General features: G+C 58.3%; 4 protein-coding genes across 6 annotated transcripts in view; 3 read left to right on the plus strand and 1 right to left on the minus strand.

The window, feature by feature from the left end:
* Positions 1-18,908, plus strand: part of VASN (vasorin) — a 61,230-nt gene extending 42,322 nt beyond the window's left edge. The window contains exon 2 of the mRNA XM_063314979.1: positions 18,899-18,908. The gene's annotated coding sequence lies outside the window, so the exon portion shown is untranslated. The remainder of the gene's footprint in view (positions 1-18,898) is intronic.
* On the minus strand, positions 817-5,566 carry CDIP1 (cell death inducing p53 target 1). The gene is made up of 5 exons (XM_063314678.1): positions 4,843-5,566; positions 2,556-2,641; positions 2,195-2,329; positions 1,303-1,567; positions 817-1,059 (listed from the first exon to the last, which is right to left on the minus strand). Exons 1-5 carry the CDS (start codon positions 4,899-4,901, stop codon positions 948-950), a joined length of 657 nt encoding a protein of 218 aa, XP_063170748.1. The 5' UTR covers positions 4,902-5,566; the 3' UTR covers positions 817-947.
* Positions 6,261-15,733, plus strand: C14H16orf96 (chromosome 14 C16orf96 homolog). Its single transcript, XM_063314839.1, has 16 exons — positions 6,261-7,365; positions 8,205-8,309; positions 8,488-8,568; positions 9,232-9,318; positions 9,826-10,000; positions 10,295-10,371; positions 10,991-11,101; positions 11,813-11,887; positions 12,506-12,670; positions 12,792-12,910; positions 13,109-13,171; positions 13,252-13,338; positions 13,617-13,776; positions 14,092-14,191; positions 14,540-14,626; positions 14,864-15,733. The coding sequence occupies exons 1-16, from the start codon at positions 6,940-6,942 to the stop codon at positions 15,010-15,012; spliced, it is 2,067 nt and encodes a 688-aa protein (XP_063170909.1). The 5' UTR covers positions 6,261-6,939; the 3' UTR covers positions 15,013-15,733.
* MGRN1 (mahogunin ring finger 1) lies at positions 17,396-27,589 on the plus strand. 3 transcript variants are annotated; one of them, XM_063314982.1, is made up of 17 exons: positions 17,396-17,568; positions 18,190-18,308; positions 19,232-19,320; positions 20,143-20,289; positions 20,547-20,664; positions 21,052-21,118; positions 21,620-21,672; positions 22,079-22,126; positions 22,739-22,807; positions 23,142-23,301; positions 23,588-23,697; positions 24,234-24,457; positions 24,773-24,896; positions 25,577-25,622; positions 25,861-25,971; positions 26,433-26,477; positions 26,773-26,895. In XM_063314982.1, the coding sequence occupies exons 1-16, from the start codon at positions 17,481-17,483 to the stop codon at positions 26,471-26,473; spliced, it is 1,614 nt and encodes a 537-aa protein (XP_063171052.1). In that variant the 5' UTR covers positions 17,396-17,480; the 3' UTR covers positions 26,474-26,477; positions 26,773-26,895. The 3 variants fall into 3 exon arrangements, with proteins under 3 accessions (XP_063171052.1, XP_063171051.1, XP_063171050.1); XM_063314981.1 differs by having other exon boundaries at positions 26,433-27,589; XM_063314980.1 differs by lacking the exon at positions 26,433-26,477 and having other exon boundaries at positions 17,397-17,568; positions 26,773-27,589.
* Positions 27,590-27,909: the final 320 nt, after the last annotated feature.

Genomic DNA, 27,909 nt, shown 5'->3' on the forward strand with positions numbered 1-27,909 from the left:
GATTCCAAGATTGGGAAGAGCCAAGAGAACGACCCTGATAAGGACTGTTTATTGGATACGCAAAAGAAGTTGGTCAAGACTCTGAAAATCAAAGGGGAAATACAAAAAATAAACCAAGACAACAATCTCGATAATGACTATCCACTGGATTTACAAAAGTGGTCTGTTAAAGCCTTGAAGAAGTCTTTGCGATGAAAGAAAGATAACATCTGAATGAATTAAGAGCAAGATAGTTAGAAGTAAAAGAAAGGAATATAAAGATGGTTTGATGAAGGTTAAAATAAGACATGTCTTTATAAAGCCCTGGTAAAAACTTCCATGGACTTTTTGCTGACACCAGGACTGAAAAGTTGATGATTTATGATTTTGCCTATAGAAGGGATGGGTTATGGAAAGAAGAAATATTGGTTTGTAACTTTATATGGGGTGGCAAGTTACCAAATTTACTCTTACTGGTGATGAAGACGGGAAGTCACTTCTTTATATATTTTTCTTTTTCTTTATTCTACTTGAATTTATATTTGATTTTACTATTGTATTTAAAATCTTTTAAGAAAAAAATTAAATTAAAAAAAGGCCAAGAGCACCCACAGACTTTGTTCTTCCTCACCCCACATGATGCAGATCGGTGCCCAAGGTGCCACTGCCTGGCCGGACTCCAGTGGGCAAGGCTTCCTCAGTGCCAGGAGCTCTTTGTCTTGTGGGGAGGAGAGCCACCAGGACACACTCAAGAGAGACCGGCCTGGCCTGGCCTGGCCTCCCCTTCTCATCTCCCTCCCAGGAGCCGGCCCCTGGGGCAGCCTCGGGTCTGCCACAGCCCCTGAAGCGCTCTGGGTGAAGGAAGAAGGGAAGCAGAGAAGCAAGAACGCACTGCACATGGGGAAGTCAAACCAGTGGTGGGAGGCGGCAGCAGCGGCAGCAGAGGTCTCCCAGCTCGGCAGGCACTGCTAGCACATGCGCTTGTACGTGTAGATGTAGGCCTTGCAGTTGGGGCAGGTGTGGGTCACGTCCTTAAACTCATCGATCAGGCATGGAATGAAGCAGCAGCCCAGGTCGCACCTGGAAAGGAAAGGAGGAACTGTGAGGGGCAGGAGGTGGCCCCTTTGTGTCCGCAGCGCCTCCTGTGGGTGGGGGGAGGGTCAGAGGAACAAAGCAACCCTTCCTGTGGAAGCCCAGGACCCCCCCTCCACCCTTCGCACACAAGACAGATCTGTTGCAAAGGACTAGCTTACAGGAATGAGTGCCCTTCCCTCTCCCCGCCTGGCCTGCTCCGAACTCAGGCTTCACAGCCACCCCGCATACCCGATAAAGCAGCAGAAGAAGCCCAGCAGGAAGTTCATGAGGCCAATTTCATGGGTGATCTTGGTGGTGATGGCCTGCTGACAGTGCGGGCACACCGTGGGGACAGGGGCCGCCTGGAAGATCTCGCCCTGCAGGACTGTCACAGTGGTCGCAGTCCCCGACGGCACGAGAACGGTTGCCGTCTGCCCTCCTGCAGGGGCGTAGGGGCCAGCTGGAGGGTAATAGCCCATGGGGACATGCGGTCCTGGGGGCACATAGTAGCCACCTAGAGAGAAAGGGCAAGAAGGGAGCTGTTGAAGCCTAGAAAGCTCCAGGAGAGACTCGCTCCCCAGTCCCGGCCATTCTCTCCCTCACTGCACTCTGGCACCCCACCTAACAGTCCTGGCAGAGCACACGTTGGCCACCTCATGCTCTGGAGATCCGCCCATCCCAATTCTTCCCTCTGGGCTGTACTTGGGGCTGCAGGAGCTGCCTCGGGCCAGAGCAGAGCAACCGCCCGGTGGGTCATGCCCTAGCCAGCTGCCCACCGCAGAAGGTTCCAAGGCCCTGGTACCAAAATCCATGTGGGGCAGGACCGAACCCGGAGTCCTACATGGAGAACGCACCTGCAGTTCCGCTCCAACCAGCCCCTCACCTTCTGGAGTTTTCAATATCCACCTTAACTATTTTTGCTGTGGCTCACGTTGCTTGAACTGGAGATTTATATACTGCCTTGATATTGCCTGGCAGGATAAGATCCTTTTATGTGAACAGGACATTCTCTTCTGCCATACTGGGTGTACAAGCCACTCCGGCCACTACCAACACTGAGCAGCTTTTAGGCCAGCACATACTTTCCCATGGGGGGGTCTGAAATGAAGCACTCACCGGCTCCCTTTTATGCTCCACTCACCAGGGGGGAAGTAGGGCATCGAGCCATCTCCTGGCACAGGTGGGGGGATGAAGCCCGGCTGGGGTGGCGGCATTGCTTCATAGGGTGGGGGGCCAATATCGGAAGGTGGCTGCACCACAGCTGGAGAGCTCCTCTCTGGAGGAGGACACAGAAGATTTGGAAGAATGGGGTGAAACATGGACCGAACTGTGACCCAGAGGCCAACCCTACTCCTGGGATGGTGAGGAGCAAGCAGGGGTCACAAACAAGCCCTTGCTGCTCCTCTCCCCCTCCCCATACCAGGACCTTCAATGAAGAGGGAGATGCTTTGCATAGCTGTGGCCCCCAGCGTGAGTGTGCACACTGACAAATGGTTTCTTACCTGCTGGGAAAGGGAAGCCATCCTTCTCTTCCAGGAGTGGTGCAGATGGCCCCCCAGGGTAGGGCGGAGGAGGATCACTGGACATGCTGAGAAGAAAAAAAAAAAAGAGCTGCTGAGATGGGCAGAAGGCAGGCTGAGGCCTGAGACGAAGCAGGGAATGTAAAGGCCACTTCTGCACCCTAAGCGGTGTGAAGAAAAGAGCAAAAAACTCAGCAAAAGGAAAAGGAGGCAGCTTTGAAAGCCATTTCAGTAACTGGCTCAGATCACTGCTTTCCCTCAGTAAAACCAGGCCTCCTGCCTCCTCTAGGCCACCATAAGCTCCATCAGAAAGCCTCTCTCCATGAGATCTACTTCCTACGCTTGAAGGGCCTGTAGGATCTTGAAGCTGGTGTGGCTTTCTCAAAACCTATCAGGATGCAGCTGAATGTGAGAGGGCAGCTGCCACCCACTGGCTACCCAATTTTAGGGGACAACAGCTAAGCAGAAGCAAGTGCTCAAAAGGCCCATGTGGTTACCGCAAATCCAAGTGCTCTGTGGAGAACAGCCACCCACTCACGTGTGGTGTACAAATGCCATTCTCAGCAGCTGCTCTCACTTGATTCTCAAACAAGGAAGAGACAAGGGACTGGACTCACCTCCCCACACATCCCGTCCTGCCACCCACCTGCAGTATACCCCTGGCTGGCATGCACCAGGCAGGCTCTGCAGGCAGTGCCAGGCAGTCAAGATGTGGGGGAAGGGGGAGTCTTCCTTCTGCCTGACAGCCAGAGCCCCCAAATCCTCCCCCTCTTCCTTTTGGCCATGCATCCTGTGTGGAACGAAAGGAGGCTGTTCCTCCTGCTAGGTCACAAGACCAGGCCAGCACCCTGAAAGTACAAAAGGTACACGGCTTTCATGAAGAGTCACAGCTACAGCTTTTTGTGCTCTGACAGAATTCTTGGCACAAGAATTATCCCCACAAATGCTCCAATATCTTATTGGTCCCTTAAGAGGGTAGGATGAAATAAGGTTTTCCTCCTACCCATTTGGTGACTTTAGGTGTATCAGTATGCCCTGAAGCGGCTTTGCTTAAACAAGAGAGAGAAAGAGAAGGCCCACAGCCAACTGGAGGGCAGTGCCTTGCTCAGCTCCGCAGAACAAAGGGCCCTTGTTGAGAGATGCCCCGCCATCCTAGAAGGCCACCCCTATCCAAGGCCTGGCCTTTGGGGGCTCCTCTGCTAGCAGCTGAGCATCACAGAGAAGATGCTGCAGGAAACCAGCCTGACTCCTGGCGTCTCAGCCAGCAGGGCCGGGCTCGTGGGAATTAAGCCCACCTCACCCAAGCAGCATCCCACCATGCAGTTGCTACAGAGTGGAGTCAGCCAGCCAGCCAGCCACCTCCTTGACATGGGGGGTCATCAGCCAGAACCACTAGGGCATTCCCAGCCCCAAAGCAAACATTTTGAGGCTGGCCCTTTATCCACAAGAGGACCTCATCAAATCACTTCAATTTATTTCTTGGTTTCTAGGGCTTATAGGCCACCCAATCAGCTGACTCTGAGTGACATCTTCAGCCAAGTTCTGCACAGCCATGAAGAGAATTGCAGCACAGCCAAGTTCCGCATGAGGGAGAGGGAAGTGATGGCCTTTCTACAGACCATCATCTGTTCCAGCCACTTCATACGCTCAACATATCCAGGGAGGAGAGCGAGCAGGAAGAAATTGCCAGAGACCATGGGGGCAGGGTGAGGGGAGAAACTCTGTGGTCTCTCTTTATGGCATCTGTTTGAAGGTGGCTGATTTCATGTCCAGGAAAGATCCCAGGGATGGGAACTGGGACGCACAGGGCTAGTGGGGGGGGGGGGTCTACCATCCTTCTGCACAGACACAACAGGCCAGCCTGCACCACCAAGGAAACAAGAGCCATCACCGTGCCAGCTTTGGTTTGCATCTCAGGGCTGTGGGGATAGCTTTAGGCAACTGCTTTCAGCTGGAAACAAATCCTCTGCCCTCCAAGGGATGGCTTCTGCTGCTCATTAAATATACCGCCCCAGCCCAGGATTCCACCTAGCTTATGGCAGTAAACAACAAAAAGGCAGATCAGCCACATCACAGCCAAAAGACAGGCCCAGTCACAGCAACAAAATGCATTCCTCAGCAGCCAAAACAGCGGCAGCAAAATCCATGCAAAACAGCATCCCAAAGTCACTCTAAAACCTCCAACAACTGTACTAAGATTTACAGCCCAAATGCTTCTTCAGTGAAATACCCCCAACAGCCCTCTGGGGAGCCAAAAAAGCAGGCTTACCACAGGGGCAAGGAGTTCCATAGCACAAGGCTGGTCACAGGGAAGGACTGCCTGCACATGCCTCTATTGGTCAAGGGGACCAGGGGGAGAGTGAGCAGAGCCCTCCAAGAAGGCAGCTGGTGCCTCGGACAATGTGCAGCCAGGCGGGTGCTTTTGCAGCCAGGCAGGTGCTTTTCCCTGGCAGGCGTGTGCCATGGCTTTAACCATCGTGGCAGATCCAGTCCATCTTCCTGAATCACAGCCAAGATCTGAATCTGTCTGGCACAAAGGCACCTGCGGGCACAGCCCTCGGTGAAAGCAAGAACGCGGGGCAAAAGAATTTGGCCAACAGCAACTTCATTCAGTCTCGCGGGAAGCTGCCCGGGGCGGCCAGAGCACCGCCCCGCGCAGCCCTTCCCCTCATTCCGGAGGATTTCCAGCCCGCCTCCCGGGGTCCGGCTGGCAGCCCTCTGTGCCGGTGCCAGCCTGGCAGGCAGCGTCCCTTTCTTCTTGCAAAGCGGCTCCCCTCAGCACCAGCAAGGCGCCCAGTTTCCAGAACGTGGGGAAGCAGCAGCACGATCCTGAAGTGGATTCCCGTCAGATCAGCGCCGAGCGACCGGCCCTACAGCCCGGTCACGCCCCGACCTCCCGCGGGTCCCCGGCCCGGGAGGCCTCTCGGCAGCTGCCGGCCCGCGCAAGGCCCTCTTTCCCGCGACCACCTTCTTTGAAAGAGACCCACGATTTGGGGGCCTTTGCGCCCCGTGCGCGCACACCCTCCCCCCGCTCCGCAAGGCAGCCCCCCGCAGAAAGGCCCGCTCCTCTCCGAGGGCCTCCTTCCCCCGCGACCCTCCCTCGGCTGCTTCCCCGCCAGAGGCTCAGCCCGCCAAGGGGCTCCCGGCCCCCCGGGCCTCCCGCGGGCGGGCAGGAAGAACCCCGCGCACCCCCCGCAGGCCCGAGGAGCAGCGGCTTCCTCCGGGAAGGCGATCCGGAGCTGCACCTGCAGCGGCCCGAAGTCTTCCGGGCTCAGCAGCGGCGCGCCACCGAGGGCCGGCGGCTTCGGAGCGAAGGAGGCGACGGGGGGGGCGGGCCTGCTGGCGAGGGCCCGGAAGGCGCCAGGGGAGATCGGCGGGTTCAACCGGCGGACCCGGCTGAGGTCCCCGCGGGGGATGCAGGGAGAGGTAGTCCGGGTGACCACAACTCCCAGCATGCCTCGCGCGAGGAGCCACTCGGGCGCCGATAGGGCCCCGTCGCCAACGCGATGCGACGCCCCCTCGCCCCGCCCCCCATCTCGGGAGCCAGCCGCGTCGGCCCCTTGAACGAGCGGGCTGCGATGGCCGGAGCGCCCCCTACTTCGGAGCCCGCCAGAGCGGGGCGGGGCCTCGAGGCGAGCGCGACCAATCCGGATCCGGGAAGCGCGCGCCCCCGCCCCGGGGTCGCTCCCACCCGCCCAGTGTGCCGCCGGCACCCAGACGCGTGTCTGCACGATTGTCTGAACGCGGCGGGCTCGCGCGGCCGACAGGGCGCCCGGAGAGCTCAGCGATGCCGGCGTCCCCGGTGCAAGGGAATGCGAGCGGCAGGGAAGGCGGTCCAGGCGGCAGCCAGAGGAGCCCTGGCCCTCCCTGTGTCCGGGGGGGGGGACCAGCCGGGTCCTGGCTGGGTGGCAGCAAGCTGCCTACAGAAAAGGTGTTCTGGGTTTGGCTGGGCATGGTTCCTCCCCCAGCCGGAAGCCCCCCAGTCCGGGCTGCTCTGATGGGCCCGGACCCTCTCCCACCGCCAAGGGTCTCCCTGGCCCCAGCAGCTGGAGCGAGTGAGGGGGGCTGCCTGGGCTGGCAAGGAGCGGGGAGCCCAAAGGCCAGCCTGGCTCCCTGACCCCACAGGAATGGTTCCCGGCTCGGCCACCTCTGCCCGGCCACCTCTGCCCGGCCCGGCGTGCCCCTGGCAGGCGGGCCACCCTGTGTTCCAGGGTCTCCTAGCAACCAGGAGAAACTTTCCACACCCAGCAGAACACAGCAGCCAGCCACTGATGCTGGAGCCCGGCACCCGCCTGCCTGCCTGCGGCACTGAGGCCCACGAATCTCCCTGAGGCAGCCGGGGACACCCGGAGCGGCCGGAGGGGCCATGAGCCACTTCCTCTCCTTTGTGGAGCTGATCAACCTGGCCATTGGGACGCCGGAGCTGGGCAATGTCAACTTCAACGCCCTGCACCTGTTCCTGCTCAGCCTTGTGGAGCACCTCCAGCTGCAGAATGTGAGGAAGGAGGTCACTGCCGACGAGATGGAATTCATCAAGCCGCCCCTGAGTGCGGCAGCCTCCGTGGCCACCTCTTCCGAAGCCGTTCACGTGGCCCATCAGTCCAGCTCTATCTTCCACCAGATGCATGAGAGGATCACAGCCATTGAGCAGCAGCTGCGTTTCCTGAACGATGCCCCTGACACCATGGAGCTGCTGGCCCGCAGCCAGGGCATTGGCCAGCCCGCCCAGGACATGTGGCAGATGATGCAGCTGAAGAAGAAGATGGAGCTGAACGAGGAAGGGATGACCAAGGTAACCCTTTCCCCACTTGCAGTGCCCACTTTGCCAGGGCCGCAGGGGCAGCTCACCCTGTCCTGCGAAGCCCTGCCTTCGCAAGCAGGTGGCCATGCCCCAAACCACACTGCCTCCACGCTTCAAGCCGCCCTTAACTCCCAGGACCCGAGGTCTGCTCTGATGGGAAGCGGAGACCCCATTGGTCACTTCCTTGGCTGGCTATCCCAGCCTTGAGTTCCCCACAGCCTCTGCTTCCCATTGGGTAGAGAGCTTTGCAGAATAGAGGGTTCTTTGTTGCATGGATAGAGCAAAGACTGAGTAACCAGAAATGGGGCGTGTGTGCGTACGGATGGGCACATTTGCATCTGTGAACGAAGTCTGAGGGGTGTACCTACCCCCTTTCTCCCTTTTCTGTGACTTGCCCGCTGCCTCCCCCTCTCCACAACTGCCTCCACCATCTCCTCATTTTGCTATTTGAATCAGTTACAGAAGTTGAGAAAACGCCCAAGAGGCCCTACCACAGCTGTTGGTCAGAAGAAATCTGGGTTTTTCTCTGGGCAGAATGCCAGGTTTCCGACCTGAGCTCCTAATTCCCACCTTCCTCCTGTTCAAGCAACTTTAGGCCACTCAGGCAGAATCGGGGTTCTGGGAGGCAATTGACCCAAGCTTACCCTGACCCGGTTGTGGTGGGGTGCAACCCTGAAGAGCCCTGAGAACGAAGGAGTGGATTTCTGCCCCCTCCCACCACTTCCCTGGGGGGCTGCAACCATACGAAGGGCTTCGAGCACTGCGGATTCCCCAGCCACCCGTTGGTCCTTTGGCTTGACCCCTGTGACTCCTTGCATTTCCCCATTCAGGCCATGAATACGTTGCAGGACCTGCTAAATAGCATTTGCTCCCTGAAAATAGCCACAGATACCTTTCACCAAGAACTGGGGCAGCTGAAGCACAACGTTGCCCAAGTGAGTGTTCCTGGGGGGAAAGAGGCCTCTTCCTTGGGCCCAGAAGGGTGTCTCCTGATGGCCAGGCCTTTCTCTGGACTGGTCTGTGGATGGAGAGGGGCCTCTGCAGAAGGCCTGGCTGGAACGGGGAGACCCCTCATGCAACTGCAGGCTCTGATGCCAGTCTTGCTATTAACAGCTCAATGGAGAAGAAATGAAAGAGCAGCTTCTGTGTCTGGATGAACAGGCCAGGATGATGGAAGAAATGAAGGAGCAACTGGTGAGAGTCCCTCGCCGACGAGCAGGCAGACCCTTGGGCTCTTACCACCGCCTTGCTTCCCCCAGCTCCATGATCCCCCACTCTACCTCTCTCGCCTCTCTTTGGCCCCCTTGCAACCACCTGTGTTTGCACCTGCTGGCAGAGGGGGCAGGAGAGGGCCTCCAGATGGGCAGGCAGAGCATCCGGGGTGCAGCAGTGCGGGTGAGCCGATGTGGTGGAACTTCAAGGATTCCCCTTCCCCGGTTCTTCACAAGCCTGGCAGGGTCTTGGTTGCCCTTTGGAAGGTTATTCTGAGCATCAGGTGTGAAGGTGTGGCCCTTCTTCTGTAGGGGGCACCTAAAGCTTTGATAAAAAACATGAGAATGTAGCATCTGTGGCGTGTAGGGTTTCCTTTCCAGGGTCAGGTGCCATTCCGCCACTTGCTTGGTGGAGCTTGTGCCTCGCGGGCTTGGAGACAGGCCGTTTTCCCCTTGTGCCTTCCTCACCTCCCACCCCCTGCACAGGGGCATTGCAGGCAGCCTGTGGGGGACTCCAGTTTTAATCCTGATCATCATCCTCACAGTCCCTGCTTAAAAAAGCTCAGCTGCTTCTGAGAGCAAACTCTTGCCTCATCTCCTGTCTTCCTAACGGGCTCAACAATGCTTCTTCCTTCTGCGGGCACAGGACCTCATGAAGGAAAGGGTCAACATGTCTGCAGATGCTTCAGATGTGGTGTGCTGGAGTGCCCTTTGTGAGACGCTGACCGGCAAAGTGAGTATGACCGAACTGGGGGGAGGCCCGCCCAGTGAGCAGCATGTTTCCTCTGCTGTGGCCCTCAACGGTGGATCACTGGGGGAGTAAGTCTCCAAGCAAGCCCAGGAGCCAGAGTCAGGGGCCTGTGGTTCAGAAGATTTCCAGGGGAAATCATCTGCCTGGGTGGGATGGGCAAGAGGATCCAGCATCAGGCCTCTCTCGGTGCTAGCATAGTATGGGCTAGTCTTAGAGGCAAGGAAAACAGCCCTTGGCACAACGGTAGCAAGCCTGCCAAGGCACAGGTGAGTCGGATGAGGATCCTTGGACAAATTTGATCCATTTGACTCCCCTGGGAAGGCAAAGCTCAGCAAGAACGGGGTGGACCTGGAGGCCAGGACCACCCTTGCTTGTTGTGAGGGAGGTGACGGGGGGGTGTCAGTCCTTGCAGTCAGCTTCTCCACAGCCCTGCTGGTGCCTCCTACCTGCGAGGCACAGCTGCCCTCCCACCCCGTGCTGGCGTTTCAGAGCACCAAGGAAGAGGGAGAGGAGGAGGGAAAGAAAGAGGAAGAGAAAGGGGCTAGAGAGAAGACATCCCGGGACATCCTGGCTGTTCTGAGCCAACTGCCTGAGAAGCATGAAGCTCTCCTGCAGCACGTCACTGAGCTGGAGGCCCAGTTGAAGTACCTGGGAAGCCCTGGAGGTGAGGCTGACAAGTGAGGTGGGGCCCTTGGTGCGCCTGGAATTGCCCCTTTGGGCCCTCCATCAGCTGCTGCTCCCTGTGGGAAGAATTGGGATGCTGTCCAGCTGGGGCTGCTGTCTTCTAGTCCACCGAATGAGGCCTGTGTGCCATGAGGTCCTGAGGACAGGGATTGGCATCTGGGATCAGGTGGGGCCCTGTCTCCTGCTCAGAGACACCCTCAGGACCACCTCAAACCCCAGGCCGGTTAAGCTTAGGCAATTCTAGCCCAAATCTTTTTCTGCCCCCCGTTTTTAGCCTCTGCTTTTGAAATCTCTCCTGAGCTGAGGTCGCTGCTGGAACGGATGGAGAAGTTGCAAACTCAGAGCAAGCAGGTGCCTTGGGGAACGTAGCCTGGAGGGGATGGGCATGGGTTGCCCTGCGACAATATATTTCCACAAACATCCGAAGCCAACCCACACCCAAGAGGGATCAGTCGGTCTGGGGGAGCCACAAGATTTTCAGGACAATAGAAGTTTAGGAACAAAATGTTAAGAGGGAAAATCTCATCCTATGGCCTGGACATACTCAACAGCCCATTGTCAGCAGCAGCGGGGAGGGGGGCATCAGAGGGGAAGAAGTTCTGTGTTGAAGCAGATTTCTTGTCAGCCCCCCTTGCCCATGGCCACAGGCAGACATGAAAGCACTTTCAGAATCCTGCCTGTCTGAAGCACATAGCCAGACGGACTGAGGCCTTAATTCTCCTGAGTGCAAAGGGCTCTGCAGCCTGCTGATGACGGCAGCAAATGCAAGAAAAGTGCTCGTGTTCTGAACAAAGCCCAACGCAGGTCAAGTCTGGGTTTGCCCAGACACTCCAGAGCCAGTGGAATCGCTGGCAGCATCCAGCCATGCCAGATCCTGTTCAAGGAAGGGGCTGGTCATGGCAGGGGCTGGACTCAGGTCAAAGCTCTGGCCACCTCAGAGAGCAGATGGAGATGCCTGCTTCTTCCTCAGGGAAAGGAATCTCTCCAGGGAACCCTGGAGCAGATGGAAGAGCTGAAGGAACAGTACGAGAAGCTGCAGATGGGGGTGGAAAACTTAGCCAGGAACGCCTCGGACATCCAGGTAAGGGGCAGGTTGGCTGAACTGTTCAGTCACTCGATGACCTGCCACAACTTACGTCTGGTGGGGAAGCAGCAAAGCACCCCTCTGCTCCAGTGGGCATTTCTGGTGCTGCTTTGCTCCTGAGAACAGAAAGCGGGGTATTTTCCACGTTGGCACGGGGCTGTTTGTTCTGCCAGCCCCACGTGCCTGGGTGGGGACCCAAATGGCAGAATGGGGTTTGGGGAGCACAAGTTTGCCTTAACATTCCAGCATGCCTGGTTTGCATCTTTGGGGGCATCTCGAAAAAACCCCAAAGCCACACAGAACTCATCTTCTTGCATGATACAGTTGCAAAGTATGTTTTTTAAAAGTGGAATCCAGTAGTTTCTCATTCAGGATTTTAAGAAGCCTGACTGCATTTTCAGGCAGATCTTGTTTCCTTCTAGTTGGGAAGAGAGTGTTTGGGAGCCCAAGTTTGCAGTCCAGGATTTGTGCTGCGACTTGCAGTTTGGGGCAGGGGTCACGTCTTCAGCTGCACAAGTGGAAACTGTGCACGGCCTAGACTGAGAGCCACTGCAGAAGTGAGCTGGAGGCCTCAAGCCAAGACTGTTGACGGGCCCCAAGCCTTGTTTGGCTCCTGCCTTTCTGTGGGGCTGATCCCCGGCCCAGACAGGAAGGTTTGCGCACAAGAGAGAGATTGAGCCTGAAGAAGAGTTTTTGCTCCCACCACAGGTGATGCGCAACATGTTAGAGCAGTTGGATGTTAAGAAAGCCGATAAGGCCTTGATTGAAGAGGAGATGAATGTGGTGAGTCCCCAGGAACCGGAGGAAGCAGAGAAAGTGGAGGAGATGCTCTTTCATCCACCCATATCAATTATCTGGTGCGAAAAAGAAATTTGGGAAGAGAAAACGGGTTGGGGTCTCTAATGAGGCATCTGGTTGCTTCCTTCTGACCCGAAGTCACCCCAGTCTCAGGCAGAACAAAAATCCCAGAGATCCAGGCCCGTCTGTTCCAGCATCACTGCTGATTAAGTGATGCCACTATCTGTGCAAAGGAAATGCCGTTCTTAAGAAAAACATGCCACTTTTTCCAGATAGAGGTTGGCACAGGGCTCCTGTGCCTTTAAGGGGAGGACATTCAACAGATCTAGCTTTCTCCTGGGCCTGCATGCCTCCAGCAGCAGCTCAGGGAGTGGATTCCCTGCCTCGCTTTCCGCCGTAGAGCTGCAGGAGCCGTTCTGAGAGCAAAGGGTGCCAGCTCCGCTCACCCCTCCTCACTTGGGCAGCAGCTGTCAGGAAATCTGGCTTCAAAGATCTACCTTCCTTCAGGGAACAACTGGAGGGTTTTCTCCTTTTGCCCGGTAATTCTCTCTGTCTCCCTCTGTCGGCTCCTGGGGTGCAGTGAGGACTCGCTCTGCCCCCCAGAAAGCTGATAAGAGCGCGCTGGAGGCTATGGTGAACCACGGAGAGCTGCAGGTAGCCACCAGCCAGCTGAGTGAGATGATGCAGGATCTGCTGCAGAAGATGTCTCTCCAGGACAAGGATTGGCAGAAAGCGCTGGAGAAGCTCTTTATTGACATGGACTGCAAGGTGACCCCTCCCTGCCCAGCCCTCTCCAAGGGGACCTTTGCTGCCGTGGTGCGCACAGTCCTGCAGGGCAGCCCCCCTGCAAGGCCAAAGGGTCTACTCAGCCATCCTTGCTGCCCCACAGCTGGACCGGATGGCCCTGGATCCTGTGAGCCGACAGCTGGAGGAGGTGTGGAGGTTCATCAAGAAATACCTGAGTGAGGGCCCCCGCTTTGACGCAGACAGTGCTGCTGGCTTTAAGAAGTGAGGACTGGAGGGAGGGCAGAGCCCAGCTGGTGGGGTTTGCATAGCCTGCCAGAGGGCCCCCCTCTCTGGGCAGGCAGCTCTGCGGGTCAGACCCTGCAGTGATGGCGGGGGTCATGGTGACCGAGGCTCCTGGGCCACACAAGCTGGGAAAGCAGCCAGCACTGGGGCAATGGGCCACTGATTTGTGCCTTGCAGGCAGCTCTTTGAAAGAGTGAAGTGCATCTCCTGTGACCGGCCAGTGACCATGATGACCGGGCCGTGAGTATCCCCAGGGCCTTTCTGGGGCGGGCAGCAGGCGGAGGAAGAGGCCGCTGCATTCGCTCTTTTCTTCTTCACAGACACATGATCACCATCCGCAAGGCCACTCTGAGGCCTCGTCCAGCCAGCGCCAATGGCTATGAATACCTCTCCCACCAGCAAAAAAGGTTAGGGACTGGGTTGGGAGCAGACTGATGGGGGTGGCTCATTGGCCTGGTCCCTCTTCACAGGGGGCCCATGCTGGCTGGGAACTCTGGGAACAGTTATCCATAAACGCCCAGAGGAAGCGCTTCCGCATTCGGGCAAGAGGCTTTGGATTCCCAGCAACTGGGAGAGATGCTTTGTTTCACCCCAACTCTGCCTTCCCTTTGTGACTTTCCTCCCGCGTGGTACCCGTGCCCCCCGGGCCAAGAGACCCAGGAGGACAGCCTGTCTCCCTTCCCAGGGATCAGGATCCAAACGAGATGAGCGGCAGCCTCCCCTTGCAGACTTGTTGGCAGTGCCAAGCTCACCACCAAGCCTGCACCCTCAAGCGCCTGACCCGGTCCCATGACTTCACCACCCTCTACCCTTATGGGGACCCAACTGCCATCACCTATGACAACGTGAGCCACCCAAGGGCCTGCAAGGAGGAGGGAGGGGGAAATCCTGTCCTGCGGGACCCACTGGGCCCATCCAGCGGACCCAGCCAGCCACGGCAGGTGGACTTTGGGAAGAAGCACATCAGTGGTGACGATACTGCTGGGTCCAAGGGCAGAAGAAGCCTCCAGAGATGGGGGTTTGGCCTTGGTTGCTGTCTGAAAGGGACTGACCATGCTGTTCTCCCGCCACAATGCCTTTCTTTCCGATACCGGGGGGGTGGGGGGCTCCTTTCTGTGGCTCATGGGTGGCCCCTTCCCTTTCTGTGCATCTTGTCTCAGACTGAAGTAGACATTCTGGGGGTGAACGGTGTCCTCTACAAAGGCCGGGTGAGCTCGCAAGCGGCAGACCGGGCGTTTGCCCTGCAGAAGGAATTTGCAGGTGGGTGAAGTGGCCCCCTTGCATACCAGGGAGGATTGTTAGCTGTCCCCAGCCTGGCACCTCCACATCCTTGGAGAGGGCCTGGTTGGGGGAGGCAGGTCTGCCCTCCTGCAAATGCTGCGGCTTGCATGACCAGCAGCATGGGAAGCCAATTGGCTAGGGGGACATGCCAGGAATCCAGCCCCCCATGAGAACCAGGTGGGCTGCTGTGGCCTGCTCTCCTTGGCCTGTTCCCCAACATCACTCCCCACTTCAAGAGCCACGTTCTATGTGCAGAGTGTCTTGGCCAGCCTGGGTCAGCCCCTTCCCTCCTCACTGACTAGGCTGTTCCGTTTCTTCCCAACGCAGCTCTGAAGTTTCCTCGGCCTCCAACGGGGGTGCGAATGGAGAGGGTCCGCTCCGCCTTTGCAGATGTTAGTGCTGTGCCCTACCCCCGTGAGTAAGCCAGGCCAGCCTTCCACTCTGCCCAAAGCGACTGGCCAATTGACTACTTTAGGTCCCTCTGGCCAGGGAGAACATTTGGCCAGGGTTGGGGTTTTTCTTTTTCTGTGGGTTTCTCCCACTGCACCTCTGCATCTTTTCACACACAAGGTGAGAAGGGGCAAGCATGGCAGCGAGGGAAAAGGCTCGTGGGGAGGAATCCTGATCCCGCCCGGTTTCTCTCTTTTCCAGCCTCAGCCCTCCGCCGAGTGGGGTCTGCGATAGCCAACAGCAACCGGCAGCCGCAGCAGCTCAGCTGTGATCCGGTGGACAGAACAGTCATCAGCACCACTTTCAGCCAAAGCCACGTTCAGAACGGGAAGGACATTCCAGGCCTGTGAACTCAGGTCTCTATGGGCCCGACCTTGTTTCCTCTCTCTTGTTAAACACACGCCAGGCCTCCCACCCAGACAGGGACAGGGCGCAGTATAGGTGGAGGCATCTGTGGGGTTCCCTTCCTTCCCTCTCAGCTGGGCTATCTGGGCCAGATCCTTCACCCAACATCCACTGTGGCATCTTCCTACGGGCAACCATGGCTTTTAGCAGGCTAGGAAGTGAGGCCTCTGCCCTGCCATTACCTCCGCCGGAGACCTTGGCCATCGCTGCTGGCCACTGATGCTGTAATAGCAGAGGCTGCTCCTCTCCTGTGCCTCCCCACCCAGCTCATATCTGAAGCAGAGGCCAGAGGCTTGCCTGGCTTTAAAAGGGGGGAGGCTCTGTCCCACAACTGCCCTCATGCCTGACTCATGTCAGAAATGCAGCAGAACATGGGCCAAGATGGTGTCTCCCTCCTTGGTGAACTGGGATTCCCAAACAAAACATTCTTTATGATGATAGCGAACGCTGTTCCTGTATTCAAGGGGTGAGGCCGGCAGAAGATCCGCCCTGCTGCCCAGTTTGGACCCTAGCATTTTCAGAAACCCGTTTTGACCAATGTGCCTCTCCTCCCCTCCTCCCCATGGGTCCCTTGGAGGTATTCCTGATTCTGCCCCTGTCTCAGCCATGGCACTGGAAAGCATTCACTGCGTGACAAAATGGTTCCATAAAGATGTTCTTTTTCTACACCCTGTGAACTGCTGCCTCTTTTCCACAAGAAGGCAAGAAAGGGGCTTGCTCCTCTTCCCTCCCTTTGGTGGGTGGGTGGGGAGGGAGGGAAAGGCCCCTGTAAGCCCAGTGCCGGGAAGGAGGAGCTGGTGAAGTACATTGGCCACCTGTGGTAAAAAGGCAAATCAGTCGAGGCTGGTGGGCCTGTTGTGAAAGAGGTAAAGTGACACGATTGGTGCATGACACCTGGATGTTGTCCTGTGGCGCAGCCAGAGGCTTGTGGTTTTTGCATAAGGATGGATCCCCTCCCAACAAGTTTCGGGCTGCCTCTGGCATGCTTTCCTGACGACAGTCCATTATTCTCCAAACCGAGGCCCTTGGGGCAGAAACCTGCCTCTCCTTCCTCGTCTGGCATGCTTTCCTGACGACAGTCCATTACTCTCCAAACCAAGGCCCTTGGGGCAGAAACCTGCCTCTCCTTCCTCGTCCACCAGAAAAACACCTCTTTTCCTGTGTGCTGTGAGGGCCAAGAGTCAGGGATGCAGAACCAAAGAAGACTCATGAGGGCAGGCAGCCTCCACTCTTGGCCTTCTTCCTATCTCAGGAACAGACCTGCTTCATCTGATGAAAGTAAGGGGTACTCTGCGCATGCTTGAGGAATCTAAACCCCCCCTCCCAGGGGGCCAGGCAGAGCACCTTGACTCCCAGTGGGCCGCCTGCAGGAGCAGCCAGGCTCACGCTGGGGGCAACAGAAGCCGGGGTCCTTCAACACTCGACCTCCCCGGGAGAAACTCCAGTAGGCAGCGGTGTAGCTGCCCAGACTGCCAGCCCAGCCCAGCTCCCGGGCCACGTTTCCCGCCAGCCTTTGCTTTCCGTAGAGGGGGAGGGCGCTGCGGCTGGAGTGACGGGGCAGATGGCCAATGAGAAGCCTCAGCTTGGGGGCCGGCCATGTGCGGCGGAGAGGCTGGCGGCTCTGCGGGAGAGGTCCAGCCAGCCTGGCACCGGCCGGGGACGACCCGGTCGTGGCGGGAGAAACTCTGGGGTTCTCGCCGCCCTCGGTGGTTTCCAGCCGTGGGCCAGGAGTCTCAGGAGAGATGAAGCGCTGAGGCAGGACCCGGAAGCCAGGCGCCCGCTCCTTTCAGGACCGTGGACGGAGGCCGCGCGCCACCGCTGCGCGCTTTTGGGTCCGGCAATCCCTCTCGAGCAACTTTCCGGCTCTGCGAGACGGGCCCCCCTCCCCACGTGCAGCCCCTTTATTCGGCGCGTGCACTGCGCCCACCCCTCAACCGCTTTCCCCAGCGTCGGCTCCTTTGGGCGATCAGCAGCAAGTGTTCTGATGACGGAGTTCTGCTTACGTCCGTCTGTCCCTCCATCTGTGCTGGACTTCAACTCCCATCATCTGGACTTCAACTCCCATCATCCTCAGCCAAAGCGGGGCTTCCGCCCTAGTCCAGTGCTCCCTCTTCAACGTACCGCCGTTCTTTCTACACTTTTCCCAGCTGCAGGGACTTGGCTGACTTGATTGACGGCCCGTAGCGCCCGCCCTTTCCCCTTAGGGCGGTTCGAGGTGACGGGCGCTTGTTGTTACCCGGGGAGCGCGGCGCCTGCAGGGAAGCGTAGTCTGCGGCAAGGCGAGCGGGCCGACGACGGCCGGGCGGGCGGGGCGCGATGACTCGCCTTCCCGTGGTGCTCCGCGCGCCAGCGGCCTGCAGGCCAGCCTGACGGGCGACTCAACGGGGCGACCGCCGCCAGCTCCTGCCCTGCCATGGGCTCCCTGCTCAGCCGCCGCATCGCCGGCGTGGAGGACATCGACATCCAGGCCAACTCGGCCTACCGCTACCCGCCCAAGTCCGGTGAGGCCCGGCCCTCGCTCCGGCGGCCCCCTCCGCTGGCGCCCCCAACCCCCCGCCCTCTGCGCAGGCGCCGGCCGGGGACCCCTCCCCGATCCCGCGCTTGGCAGCCCCTCGCTGCCCGGGCGCCTCTCCAGGCCCCGGTGGCGCTCCCGGGAGGCGGGGGCAGCGGGGCTTGCTGGGGGGGAGGAGCCCCGGGCTGCGAAGGCGGCGGCGGCGGCGGGAAAGCGGGTGCGCGACTCCCGGGCACCCCCGCCGAGCCGCGGCGCTTCCGGGGCTGCCCTCTCCGACCTCGGGGATGGCCCCTGAGGGCCCACGCCCGGAGATGCTCGCGGGTCCGCTGGGGCAGGGCCCCCGGGTTCAGACGACAGCCTTCCCGCGGGACCCGCGTTATAGGACCGCGCCGCACGTCGGACGATCGGCTGACCCGGGCGCTCGTCCCAGCTGGAGCACCGGAGCGGCCTGGCAGGCGGGCCGCCCTCCTTGGCCGGCGCGAGGCCTCTTCCCGGGCCCGGCCGGCTCCCTACTGGCGCGGCCGGTCGCTCCTTCGGGCCAAGGAAGGCGAGGAGGCCGGCGGCGTGGGGGTCTCATCTCTCTCTGCCTCTCCGTCTCTCTCGGCTTCAGGGAACTACTTCGCCAGTCACTTTTTCATGGGAGGCGAGAAGTTCGATATGCCGCATCCCGAGGGCTACCTCTTTGGGGAGAACATGGACCTCAACTTTCTGGGCAACCGCCCTGTCCAGGCAAGTGCAGGCAGCCACTCCGGACCTTTCTGCTCAGAAGCTGGATTCTATTCAGTAGCCAAACGAACTGGGGGAAGGGAGGCAGCCACGGTGTCACCCGTGAGTTTGTTCGTCCTTTCTTTTAAGTATGCGTGCAGGCTTCAGGAAATGCATCTCACTGAAGCTTTTGAACGCATCTTTTAAGAAAAAGAAGTAGAACTTCAAATGTGGGAAATGTTGGATTTCAACTGATGTTTTCTCCAAACTATGAATATGTGCACGATTCCGTTCTTGTAATTCCCAAACTCACTTCTTTTGGGGGGCTTGTTCAGTATGTTGGAACATAAACCAAGTAAGTTGGATTCATGCAACGTGCCCAGAGACTCCAGCCAGGAATAAGTGTAGCATATAGAGGGGACGCGGTGGCGCTGCGGGTTAAACTGCTGAGCTGCTGAGCTTGCCAATTGGAAGGTTGGCGGTTCGAATCCGCATGACGGGGTGAGCTCCCGTGGCTAGTCCCAGCTCCTGCCAACCTAGCAGTTCGAAAACATGCAAATGCGAGTTGATTAATAGGTACCGCTTCGGCGGGCAGGTAACGGCGTTCCGTTTAGTCGTGCCGGCCACATGACCACGGAACTGTCTACGGACAAACGCCAGCTCTTCGGCTTTGAAACGGAGATGGGCACCGCTCTCTAGAGTTGGACACGACTGGACTTAACGTCAAGGGAAACCTTTACCTTTACTATCGCGCTAGTAGAGCTGCAAAGTCTTTCACTGACTGGGACATGTGTGTTACCTGGATGCAGCCCCAGGGAAGCCGGACTGCCCCAACTGTGCTCCAGCTGCAGGTGGGGGGAAATTCTCCCATCCCTTCTGCCTGGACCAGGTCATGCTGCCTGCCTGCCATTCTCCTGGCCTCAAGGGCTGCTGGTTTGTCTTTCCAGTTTCCTTACGTGACCCCAGCACCCCACGAACCAGTGAAGACCCTTCGCAGCTTGGTGAATATCCGTAAGGACTCCCTGCGTCTGGTCAGGTACTTTAGTGCCCAACTGTGGTTGTCTGGAGTTCTTCCAGCACCTGGGATTTGCTGCCTGTTTGGGCTGGAAGAGCTTAAAATGTACGTTGTGTGATCCTACCTTTGCAGTTAATGCTGGGACTGCGTATTTGTGGTGGTAGCATAGCTTGTTTTTCCCGTGCTGTTTTCTTGGTTCCTTGTAAATCAGGGTCTTATTTTTCAAGATGAGCTCCCAACTGGTAGATGGGAGATGGCGTCTCTCAGCGTGTGGCTGAACAGGATGGTCTTGGTTTGAGCTGCAGAGTTCCATACGATTGATCCTTTTGTGGTGTAGCCTTTAAGATTGACTTCAGGGGCTCTTCCTGTTCTCTGAACGGCCTGTCGTAAGTGGTCAGGCAGCTGGGAGTTGCGCTGCTTAAGTGGGAAGGAAGCAACTGAGAAGCCCAAACGGAGAGAATAGCAGAGTCTGGGCAGAGAAATTGAGTGAAGGTGGAAGGTGGGATGGGTATTTATGCAAGGTGAGATGGGTATTTATGCTGAACTTGGTTTTGTTTGTAGTTATTAAAAGAAAATATATTGCTTTTTCTTCTTACTGTTTTATAATGTAAGCCCTTTAAAAAAAAACACATAGGAAACACTAAAGAAATCTTTGGAAGCACCTTAGAAGAGATTGTCAACAGCGCAACTGTGAGAGGCAATTACCGTTATCGCTGCAATATTTGTAAAAGGCTGAGAAACATAAGGAGACTGAGAGAGCTCAGTTGCTGAATTGACCTTTTGCCCATCCAGAAGATGCTGCAGGTAAGTTTCACGGTTGTGCCTCTGCTCACCTTGGCGCAGGTACAAAGAAGATGCTGACAGCCCCACGGAGGAGAACGGGAAGCAGAAGGCTTTGTACAGTCTCGAGTTCACCTTTGATGCCGATGCCCGGGTGGCCATCACCATTTACTGCCAAGCAACGGAGGAACTGATCGGTGGCATGGCTGTGTAAGCACGGTGGGCTGCGGTGCTGGGCAATGGACGGGCCCCTCGAATGTAACTTTGGCCCAAACCCTGTTTCTTTTGGTGGTCTGATCCACGTAGGAATGTGAACGTTGCTCAGTCGGCCACAACTGACCAGCAGCAGCCCCAAGAGCCTGTCCTTCTGCCTGTAGGGAAAGTGGGGCCAAACTAGGAGGGAGGTGGGTGCCCATGTCTGAGGGCAGGCCAAACGCTGCTCTCTGGCCCTTGTTCCTCACCTGCAGCTACAGCACAAAGAACCCTTCCCTGCAGTCGGAGACGGTGCACTACAAACGAGGGGTGAGCCAGCAGTTCTCACTGCCTTCCTTCAAGATCGACTTCTCTACCTGGAAGGATGAAGAGGTGACTTCCCCCCCAGCTGTTTCCCAGGGAGATGAGGGGGCATTTTGTTTCGTGGCCTGGCATAGATTTGGCTTCCCCAGACTTTTGGGGTCGGCCCTTGAGGGCTGCGAATGCAAAGCAGTGGGGTTCTTTTGGCAGCAGAGCCGATGCCCACCTGCCATGAAACAGGTTGAGGCTGTAGGGAGCCCTGGGGAGGTGCCAGGAGGGCGAGCTGTGCCTGGCCTGGGTTGCCTCTGCCACGGGCTCCATCCCCTCTCTTCAAGGAGTAGTTCTGCCCCTGTCCGGAAGCACGAACGTGAGCAAGCAAGGTGTGCTCCGATGCCATAAGAGAAATGTTCCGTTGTGCCCTCGGTCCGTTGCTAATCCTGTCTCGGCCTTTTCTTCCAGCTGAACTTTGATCTGGACCGGGGCATTTTTCCAGTGGTCATCCAGGCCGTGGTAGATGAAGGCGATGGTGCGAATCGGCTTCCTGTCTGTGGCTGGGCGGTTCCTCTTGGGGCTGATGGCCGTGCTGGGTGGGGGGTTGAAAAGGAGGGCCAAAGAGCTTGGATCACCGCCTGTTGAGAGGTCGAAGCAATACTAAGGATGGCAAGCTTCTTTGGGCCAGAAAGCATGCCAATTTTTTAATCGCATGCCATGCTTGGAAGGAAAGAAAGGCTTTCCCATTCTGCCAGCCTCCTGCTCTCCCGTGGAGAGCCGTCCCAGCTGAGCTGCTCCCTTCAGTCCTCAGGCTTTGAAAAGCTGGGGGGGGGTGTTCCCTTGTGCCCCCTGTCCTGGGAAGGGACCCCTTGCCTCCTGGGCTTGACTATGGGAGCCTAAGTGGCCTCGAGCAGAGGCTCCCCCCAGCGGAAGGCTTGCCTCTTGTCAGCTTTCTTACTCCTGGCTCAGAGGCATGCAGCTACCCCAGCTGCTGGACTCTTTGCCCATCCTGATGGGCCTTGTAATTGCCTCCTAGTTGTTGTGGAAGTGACTGGCCACGCCCACATCCTCCTGGCCGCCTTCGAAAAGGTAAGCAGCTGGCTTGCAGGGTGCTGGATTCCCCCTCTCCCCTTGGCTAACGGCCGGTCTTGTGCGGAGGCAGCCAGCCTCAGCTCTGATGCGTGCCTGGAACTCCAAGGCGCAGTGCGGCAGAGCATCTGGGGAGGTGGGGATCTGCTCTCTAGTCATTGCGGGTGTAAATTGGGTTGGGCTGCTTCTTAATACTATTCCAAGTGGTGTTTTAGCTTCTGCTTTTTTGGATGTAAATGGAAACCTCCACATCTTCTGAGCTTCGCCTGGTCTTGTAATGCTATGGATTCAGGAATCTGCTCGGCAACCCCAGAAACTGGGTTGCGGGGTTTCCTTCGCAAGCAACTTGGGCTGCTTATATTCTCTTCAGGCGGGGCTAATCTGTCTCTTTGTTCTTGCTCACTAGCACGTCGACGGTAGTTTTTCTGCAAAGCCCCTGAAACAAAAGCAGATTGTAAGTCTGTTCCTGCAATCCTGGGGGGTTGGGAGCTGCTCCCGGGAAGCCCTCCCCTGCGCTCACTACCGGTTTCAGCAGGGCAGCAAGGGGCACTGCGGACTTCTGGCCCCCCAGCTGGGAAGCACTGTTGGGTGGCAGGTGGGGAGAAAATGCCTAGACTGCCCTCCAGTCCTGGCCGGGCTGCCGCTCCAGAGCTGCTGAGCAGAGAGTGCCGGGCTTGACAGCGGGGCGGAAGGTGGGATCCACAGCCCTGTCTCCTCTTGGATTTTCGGGGGGAACTTCTGGAGGCCCTGCCTTTGAGGCAGGCAATTCTGTCCTTTGCAAGGCAGGGCCTGGACTACTGCACCCCCTGCTCCTGGAGCTGAGCGTGGCTCCCTTCTCAGTACAGCTTTGAAAGGGGCTTCAAGCATTCTTTTTGAGCCAGATGTTGTGGGGTTATTGAGAGTGCTAAAAAAAAGAGCTTTTCTTAAGCTGGGTTTTAGTTATTTTTATTGTAACCAAGAATTTGGAATCTGCTTGGAATGGGCACAGGCACCCTTATATTCTTTAAAAAACGAAGTACTGCCAGTGGGTGTTGAGTGGCTGCTTGTCCTGCCCCCCGTCCTGCAGGTTGACCGGGTGAGTTACCTGCTCCAGGAGATCTACGGCATTGAGAACAAGAATAACCAAGAAACCAAGGTAGGGAAGGAGCAGTCCCAGGGCCCTTGGGTGCCCCTTTCCACCCAGGGACAAAGCACAGGTCATTCTCCCCGAGCTTCTCAGTCTGCCCAGAGGAGAATTTCCCTCTGGGGTGGGAGGAGGTGTCCAAACTTCCTTCTCCCTCTGTCCCCACCCGCCTCCCCTGCTTGGCATGCTCATTGGCTGGAGGTTCCAGCCAGACCGAGGGGTTCCCACTCTCTCCATGGCAGGGCTCCAGGTCCGGCTGCATCCGCCAGAGAGGGGCAGAGCTCTCAGTGGACCTGGGGTAGGAAAGTGGGGGGGCTCCCAGCTAATGAGCCTTGTCCCCTGTCAGCCCTGTGATGAGGAGAACAGCGACAACAGCAATGAGTGTGTGGTGTGTCTCTCCGACCTGCGGGACACTCTCATCCTCCCCTGCAGGCACCTCTGCCTGTGCAACTCCTGCGCCGACACCCTGCGCTACCAGGCCAACAACTGCCCCATCTGCCGTTTGCGTGAGTGGGTGGGGGGAGAGGGAGGGCAAGGAAGCAGCGGTGGAATCCTATAGCGATCGTGGTGGCCTCATTTCCTTTGGGTGCACTCAAGACTGAGGTCCCTGGAAGGGCCCACGAGCAGCTCAGGTGTGCACCAGGGCTGTCTGAAAGGGCAGTGGCCCCCAGCAGGTCTGATCCCTTTGCCACCCCAATGTCCTCAGCCAGCGGGTGCTTGGGGTCCCTGGCACCTTGGTGGAAAAATCTGGGCACAGAAGAGCAAAACAATACCTCTCACTTTCCCACGTAGCCTTCCGTGCGCTGCTGCAGATCCGGGCAGTGAGGAAAAAGCCAGGAGCCTTGTCCCCACTCTCCTTCAGCCCTGTCTTGGCCCAGACCCTGGACCGCGAGGAGCACTCGGTGAGCCAGACCTCCTGCAGGGCCCCCCACCCGCCAGGGTCGGCACCCCCCGCACAGCCAGGCTGCTTGCCACCCCTCCCTCCTTACACGCTTGAAACGCTTCAGCCCGGTGATCGCCGCTCAGCTTCCACAACATCTCTCTGCCAAGGTGGAGATGGTGTTCCTTGTGTGGAAGCAACGCCTTGAAGACGGCAGGAGGCAAGGGCTCTGCAAAGGCTGAGGCGCAGCGGTCAAACTGCAGAGCGCCCACGAAGCAGCCCACCAGCACGGGGGGCGGGGTTTGGAAGGCAAGGACGTCTGGGATGCTGAGATTATCTTTTTTTTTTTAACTTTCCTCTGTTTCAGTTCCTATCTGAGGTTTTTATTCTTGATCTTTCTGGCCCATTTTGAGGGTTGCCGGTAAAGGTGGGGTATTAGTTTGTGCTACAAATTTAGGCTCTGGCAGTTGTCTCTGTGCAGTTGCGAGAGCAGAACCGGCAAGGTGTGGCCCCCCCTGTTCACAAGTGGTGGCTGTCCCCACTTGGCTCCCCCTGCAGTGCGCAGACAACATCCCTCCAGGGTACGAGCCCATTTCCCTGCTGGAAGCCCTGAACGGCCTGCGGTCCATCTCGCCGTCCATCCCGTCGGCTCCCCTCTACGATGAGATCAGCTACTCTGGGGTGTTGGATGGCCTCCCTCCTCCCAGCAGGCCCCTCGTGGGGCTCGACCGAGGCCTGGAGAGCAGCCACCAGAAGAGCAAGCGCAGCAAGTCCCCGGACAGGTGAGCAGTCGAGGGCCGTCTCATGGACCCCTCCTGCCTCCTTTGGGGCGGTGGAGAGGTCGGCTTTTCCCTTAAGGGCCCCCTGGGGTTGGCCTTTGCGGCGCCTGCGGCTCTGCCTGCTGGGGGGTCTGGGCCTTGGCAACCCGGAGGGTTTGGGCAGCCGCCTCTCGTCGCAGGCTGCGTTCAGGCATCCGAGGAGGAGCTTGCTTGCGCCGTCCCAAAGAACCCCTGACCCCAGCCCCATGCCAAAGAGGAGGCTGGTGGCAGCATTCCCTTATGGCCACTGCAGTCTCCCCCCCCCACCACTGTCCACAGCACTCTCCGGTCCCCCTCTTCACCGATCCATGAAGAGGACGAGGAGAAGTTCTCAGAAGACTCGGAGCTGGAGCCTTCCCTCACCAGGGGAGAGCGTGTCCTGCGGGAAGACGGCTCCCCAGAGGTGAGTGTCGCCGTGCTGCAGAAGAGCACTCTGTTCCGATTCCCTCTCGGCAGTCTGCTGTGGGCCCAGCTCTGTGGCGTGTGGAACAATGGCCACAGCCGGGGAGCATGTTGAGAAAGGCGCCGCAGCAGCAGCCACAAGACTCCTGGTGGCAGCAGCGCAAGGGACGCCAGACAGTGCGGTTTCCCACGGCTGAGGCCCTGCACCTCCTGGAAGGGTCTCCAGGCTCTCCCTGGTGCTGGCACTTGGCCCGCTTGGTCTGCTCCCTGACCAAGGAAGTAGGCCCCCATGGAGACCGCGAACATCAGCAGATTGGTAATAAGATCCAAGGGGATCTGTTTTCCTGGGGAGCTTCATCCCCGCAGTTCTTGGGTGGTGCCTCCGCCCTTCCCAGCAGACCTTCCCCACTTCCTCAGGTCTGCAGTCCTGGTCCAGGCTGAACCTGAAAGGGCAGGGGATGGTTATCCTGGGCCTGAAGGGTTCTTGCAGGAGGCCCTTCCGGCAGGTGCTGGAAGGAATTGCGATGGCCTTTCCCTTGGCCTTTGGATGTGTTTTCTTTGGCAAAGTGGACACGGGCACATAAACTAGCAGAGCAGTAGAGTTCCCTATCTGATGGAGATCCCTGGTTTACCCCCACCATGAGGAGCAGAGCTAAACCTGCCCTGTTGTCTGTCCTCCAGAGCCTGGCAGCTGAAGAAGCGGAGGCGGTTGTCCCACTGCCACAAGGTAAGCCCCGCTGGGGACCCTGGGCAGACGTGCTCTGTGGGATGGCTCAGGAGGACAGATAATTGTCCTTGCGGAAACAGGTAGGAGCAAAAGAGGGCCAGGGCCTGTCTGGAGAGAAGCATGCTGCGTGCAGAAGCCCCGGGCCAATGGGAGGCTCCCAGGCAGCCACAGGGTGCTGGTTGAGGTCTGCTTCAGCTCTTCCCAGCCCTGACACGCTTCCTCTACCCTGCCCCCCCAGGTAACCAGCCTCTCCCTGAGGAGGATATTGTCCAGGAGAGCAGCAAAAGCCGCGAGGCCAGGATCCCCCAGAAAATGGAGAGCGAGCTGCCTGCCAGCGTCTGCCTGCCAGGTAATGGCATGCAAGGTGCCCGGCCTGGGGTTCGCATGCTCCTTCTTGCGGCTGGGAGGGAAGAGCCTGGCTTCTCTGCCCCTTTTCCTGCTTTCCTTGCTTCTGTAGCACCCTGGGGGCTGCAGAGGGGGAGCTGGGTCTGTCTGCTTAGCCCGTCCAGTCTTTCTCCACAAGGGACATTGAGCCCGCACAGACACCTTGCAGAGTGACACGAGGGATCCTGGCGGAGGAGACGTCCCAGGATAGGCCCGTCGTGGGTGTTTGTGGGTCTGGAGAGGGCGCGAGGCAGGGTTCAAAGAGGGCCTGGTCAGGTGACTGCCTGCGCGAGGGTGAGGACAGAGGGGAATTGTTCCCCGCTCTGTCCCACATGTGGCCAGGCAAGGGGCGTCTCCATTTTGAGCACCTTTTTCTAATGTCTCCCTCCTTTCTGTCTGCCCTCCGGCCCCGCCCCACCTGGGCAGCCCTTGGCCCGGACGCCTGCTCGGTTGGGATAGAGGAGTAAGCCGGTAGGTCTTCTCTTTCCTTCCTGCGCTTAGCAGATGCCTTCTCGGAGGTTGGGCTGGGGAAGGGCAGCCAGAACCCAGGGTGGGCCTCATTCTCTGCTCCCGAAAGCCTCGAGTTCGGTTAGCCCTTTCTGCCTGCTTTCACCCAGAGAGGATGAAACAAGCCCGGCTTTTCCAGCAGCTTCGCAGCATCCGAAGAGCTTCAGAGTCTCCGCAGCCTGGCTCCCCCGGCCCCCCCGAAACCCCAGGAGTGTCGTGGCTGCCACGCTCCCAAGCCTGCCTCTCTCCCCTTCTCCAGGTTCTTCGGACTTCACCAGTGCCCTCCCAAGCTGCGGGAGCAGGGGCTCCGGGCAGCCCTTCCTCTTTCTTCAGCCCCGCCTCTGCATCGAAAGCGGGCCGAGCCCATCCTAAGCACCCAGCCAAAGGGGCCCCCCCACAGCCAAGGAATCCAGCCCAGAGTGCCCGGGGGACCTGCCTGCAAGAACCCAGCCTCCCTCCCTTTTTCCTCCCACCCTGAAGGGACAAAGATTCAGACGCAAAGCAAGATGGGCACTGTTTTTCCTCCTTCGGGCTGATCTCAGCCCAGCACCCTCTCTCCTCTCTCTCTCCCCCGGATGTGTGTCTTTGTGTGGATGTGCGTGACCCCTTTGGCAGCCATGATGGGGAGCAAAGACCTCCTTTCCGTCCTGGTTTGCTGCCCTGGACCTTCCCCTCCCCACGGGATCCCCTTCAGGCCCCTCCTCTCTGTTCTCTCGCTCAGCCGTTCCACTTGGCTCCTGGGCTGGCTCTTGCACGTGGTTGGCCAGACGGGGCCCTTCGTGAGAGAAGCCAGGGTGCAGCTGCCCCCTACTGCTCCCTGTGTCCAGGCCCACAAGCTGGAGGGCCGCTCTTCCTGTCCCCCACCAGGCGCAGCACCTGCCACTGCAAAGTTTTGGGACCCCTTCCGGCCCTCCAGGCCCACCTCGTGGCCCTGTCGTGGGAGGCCTCTTCCTCCACTGGCAGCCACTCCCCACTGCCCCCCCCCCACCCCATGCTTGTCTCTTCTAGTGCCTGTCTTCTCTTTCCACACCCAGAGGGTGTGTTCCTATATTTATAGTAATAAACTGGTCTGTGTCTGTTTCTGGTGCTGCTTTTGATTTGGAGCAGGGGAATGGGGGTGCTGGCCTGTCAGCCCTTTGAGGTAGGGCAGGCCGGAAACCAAAATCCCAAACTCTAAGACTCCTTTTGCTGTGAGGCAGATCAGACCGTGGTCTTGGTTGCAGCTCTTCCTCCCCTCCCTCATGGTTACTGTTGCAGCACCAGCCTTCCCTGCTGTCCCAGGGGAGCTTTGCAGACAGCCGGTCAGCTCCGCCATAGCATTGCAGCGTCGCTTCCGCCACGGCCTCGTGGTCAGATGGCAGTTCACGGAGGTTCGAAGTGAGGATTCAACGCTTGG

The sequence above is a fragment of the Candoia aspera genome, chromosome 14, assembly GCF_035149785.1.
Source record: "Candoia aspera isolate rCanAsp1 chromosome 14, rCanAsp1.hap2, whole genome shotgun sequence".
Taxonomy (NCBI): domain Eukaryota; kingdom Metazoa; phylum Chordata; class Lepidosauria; order Squamata; family Boidae; genus Candoia; species Candoia aspera.

Excerpts from the sequence above, each read along its gene's own strand:
- CDIP1 (XM_063314678.1), bottom strand. The coding sequence starts at position 4,901 with ATGTGCAGGCAGTCCTTCCCTGTGACCAGCCTTGTGCTATGGAACTCC. Across the intron at positions 2,642-4,842 it reads TGGAACTCCTTGCCCCTGTG|CATGTCCAGTGATCCTCCTC; the intron begins GTAAGCCTGCTT and ends TTTTCTTCTCAG. Across the intron at positions 2,330-2,555 it reads TGGCTTCCCTTTCCCAGCAG|AGAGGAGCTCTCCAGCTGTG; the intron begins GTAAGAAACCAT and ends GTCCTCCTCCAG.
- C14H16orf96 (XM_063314839.1), top strand. The coding sequence starts at position 6,940 with ATGAGCCACTTCCTCTCCTTTGTGGAGCTGATCAACCTGGCCATTGGG. Across the intron at positions 9,319-9,825 it reads GTGAGACGCTGACCGGCAAA|AGCACCAAGGAAGAGGGAGA; the intron begins GTGAGTATGACC and ends CTGGCGTTTCAG. Across the intron at positions 11,102-11,812 it reads GGAACGCCTCGGACATCCAG|GTGATGCGCAACATGTTAGA; the intron begins GTAAGGGGCAGG and ends CTCCCACCACAG.
- MGRN1 (XM_063314980.1), top strand. The coding sequence starts at position 17,481 with ATGGGCTCCCTGCTCAGCCGCCGCATCGCCGGCGTGGAGGACATCGAC. Across the intron at positions 22,127-22,738 it reads CCCTGAAACAAAAGCAGATT|GTTGACCGGGTGAGTTACCT; the intron begins GTAAGTCTGTTC and ends CCCGTCCTGCAG. Across the intron at positions 24,897-25,576 it reads GGGAAGACGGCTCCCCAGAG|AGCCTGGCAGCTGAAGAAGC; the intron begins GTGAGTGTCGCC and ends TCTGTCCTCCAG.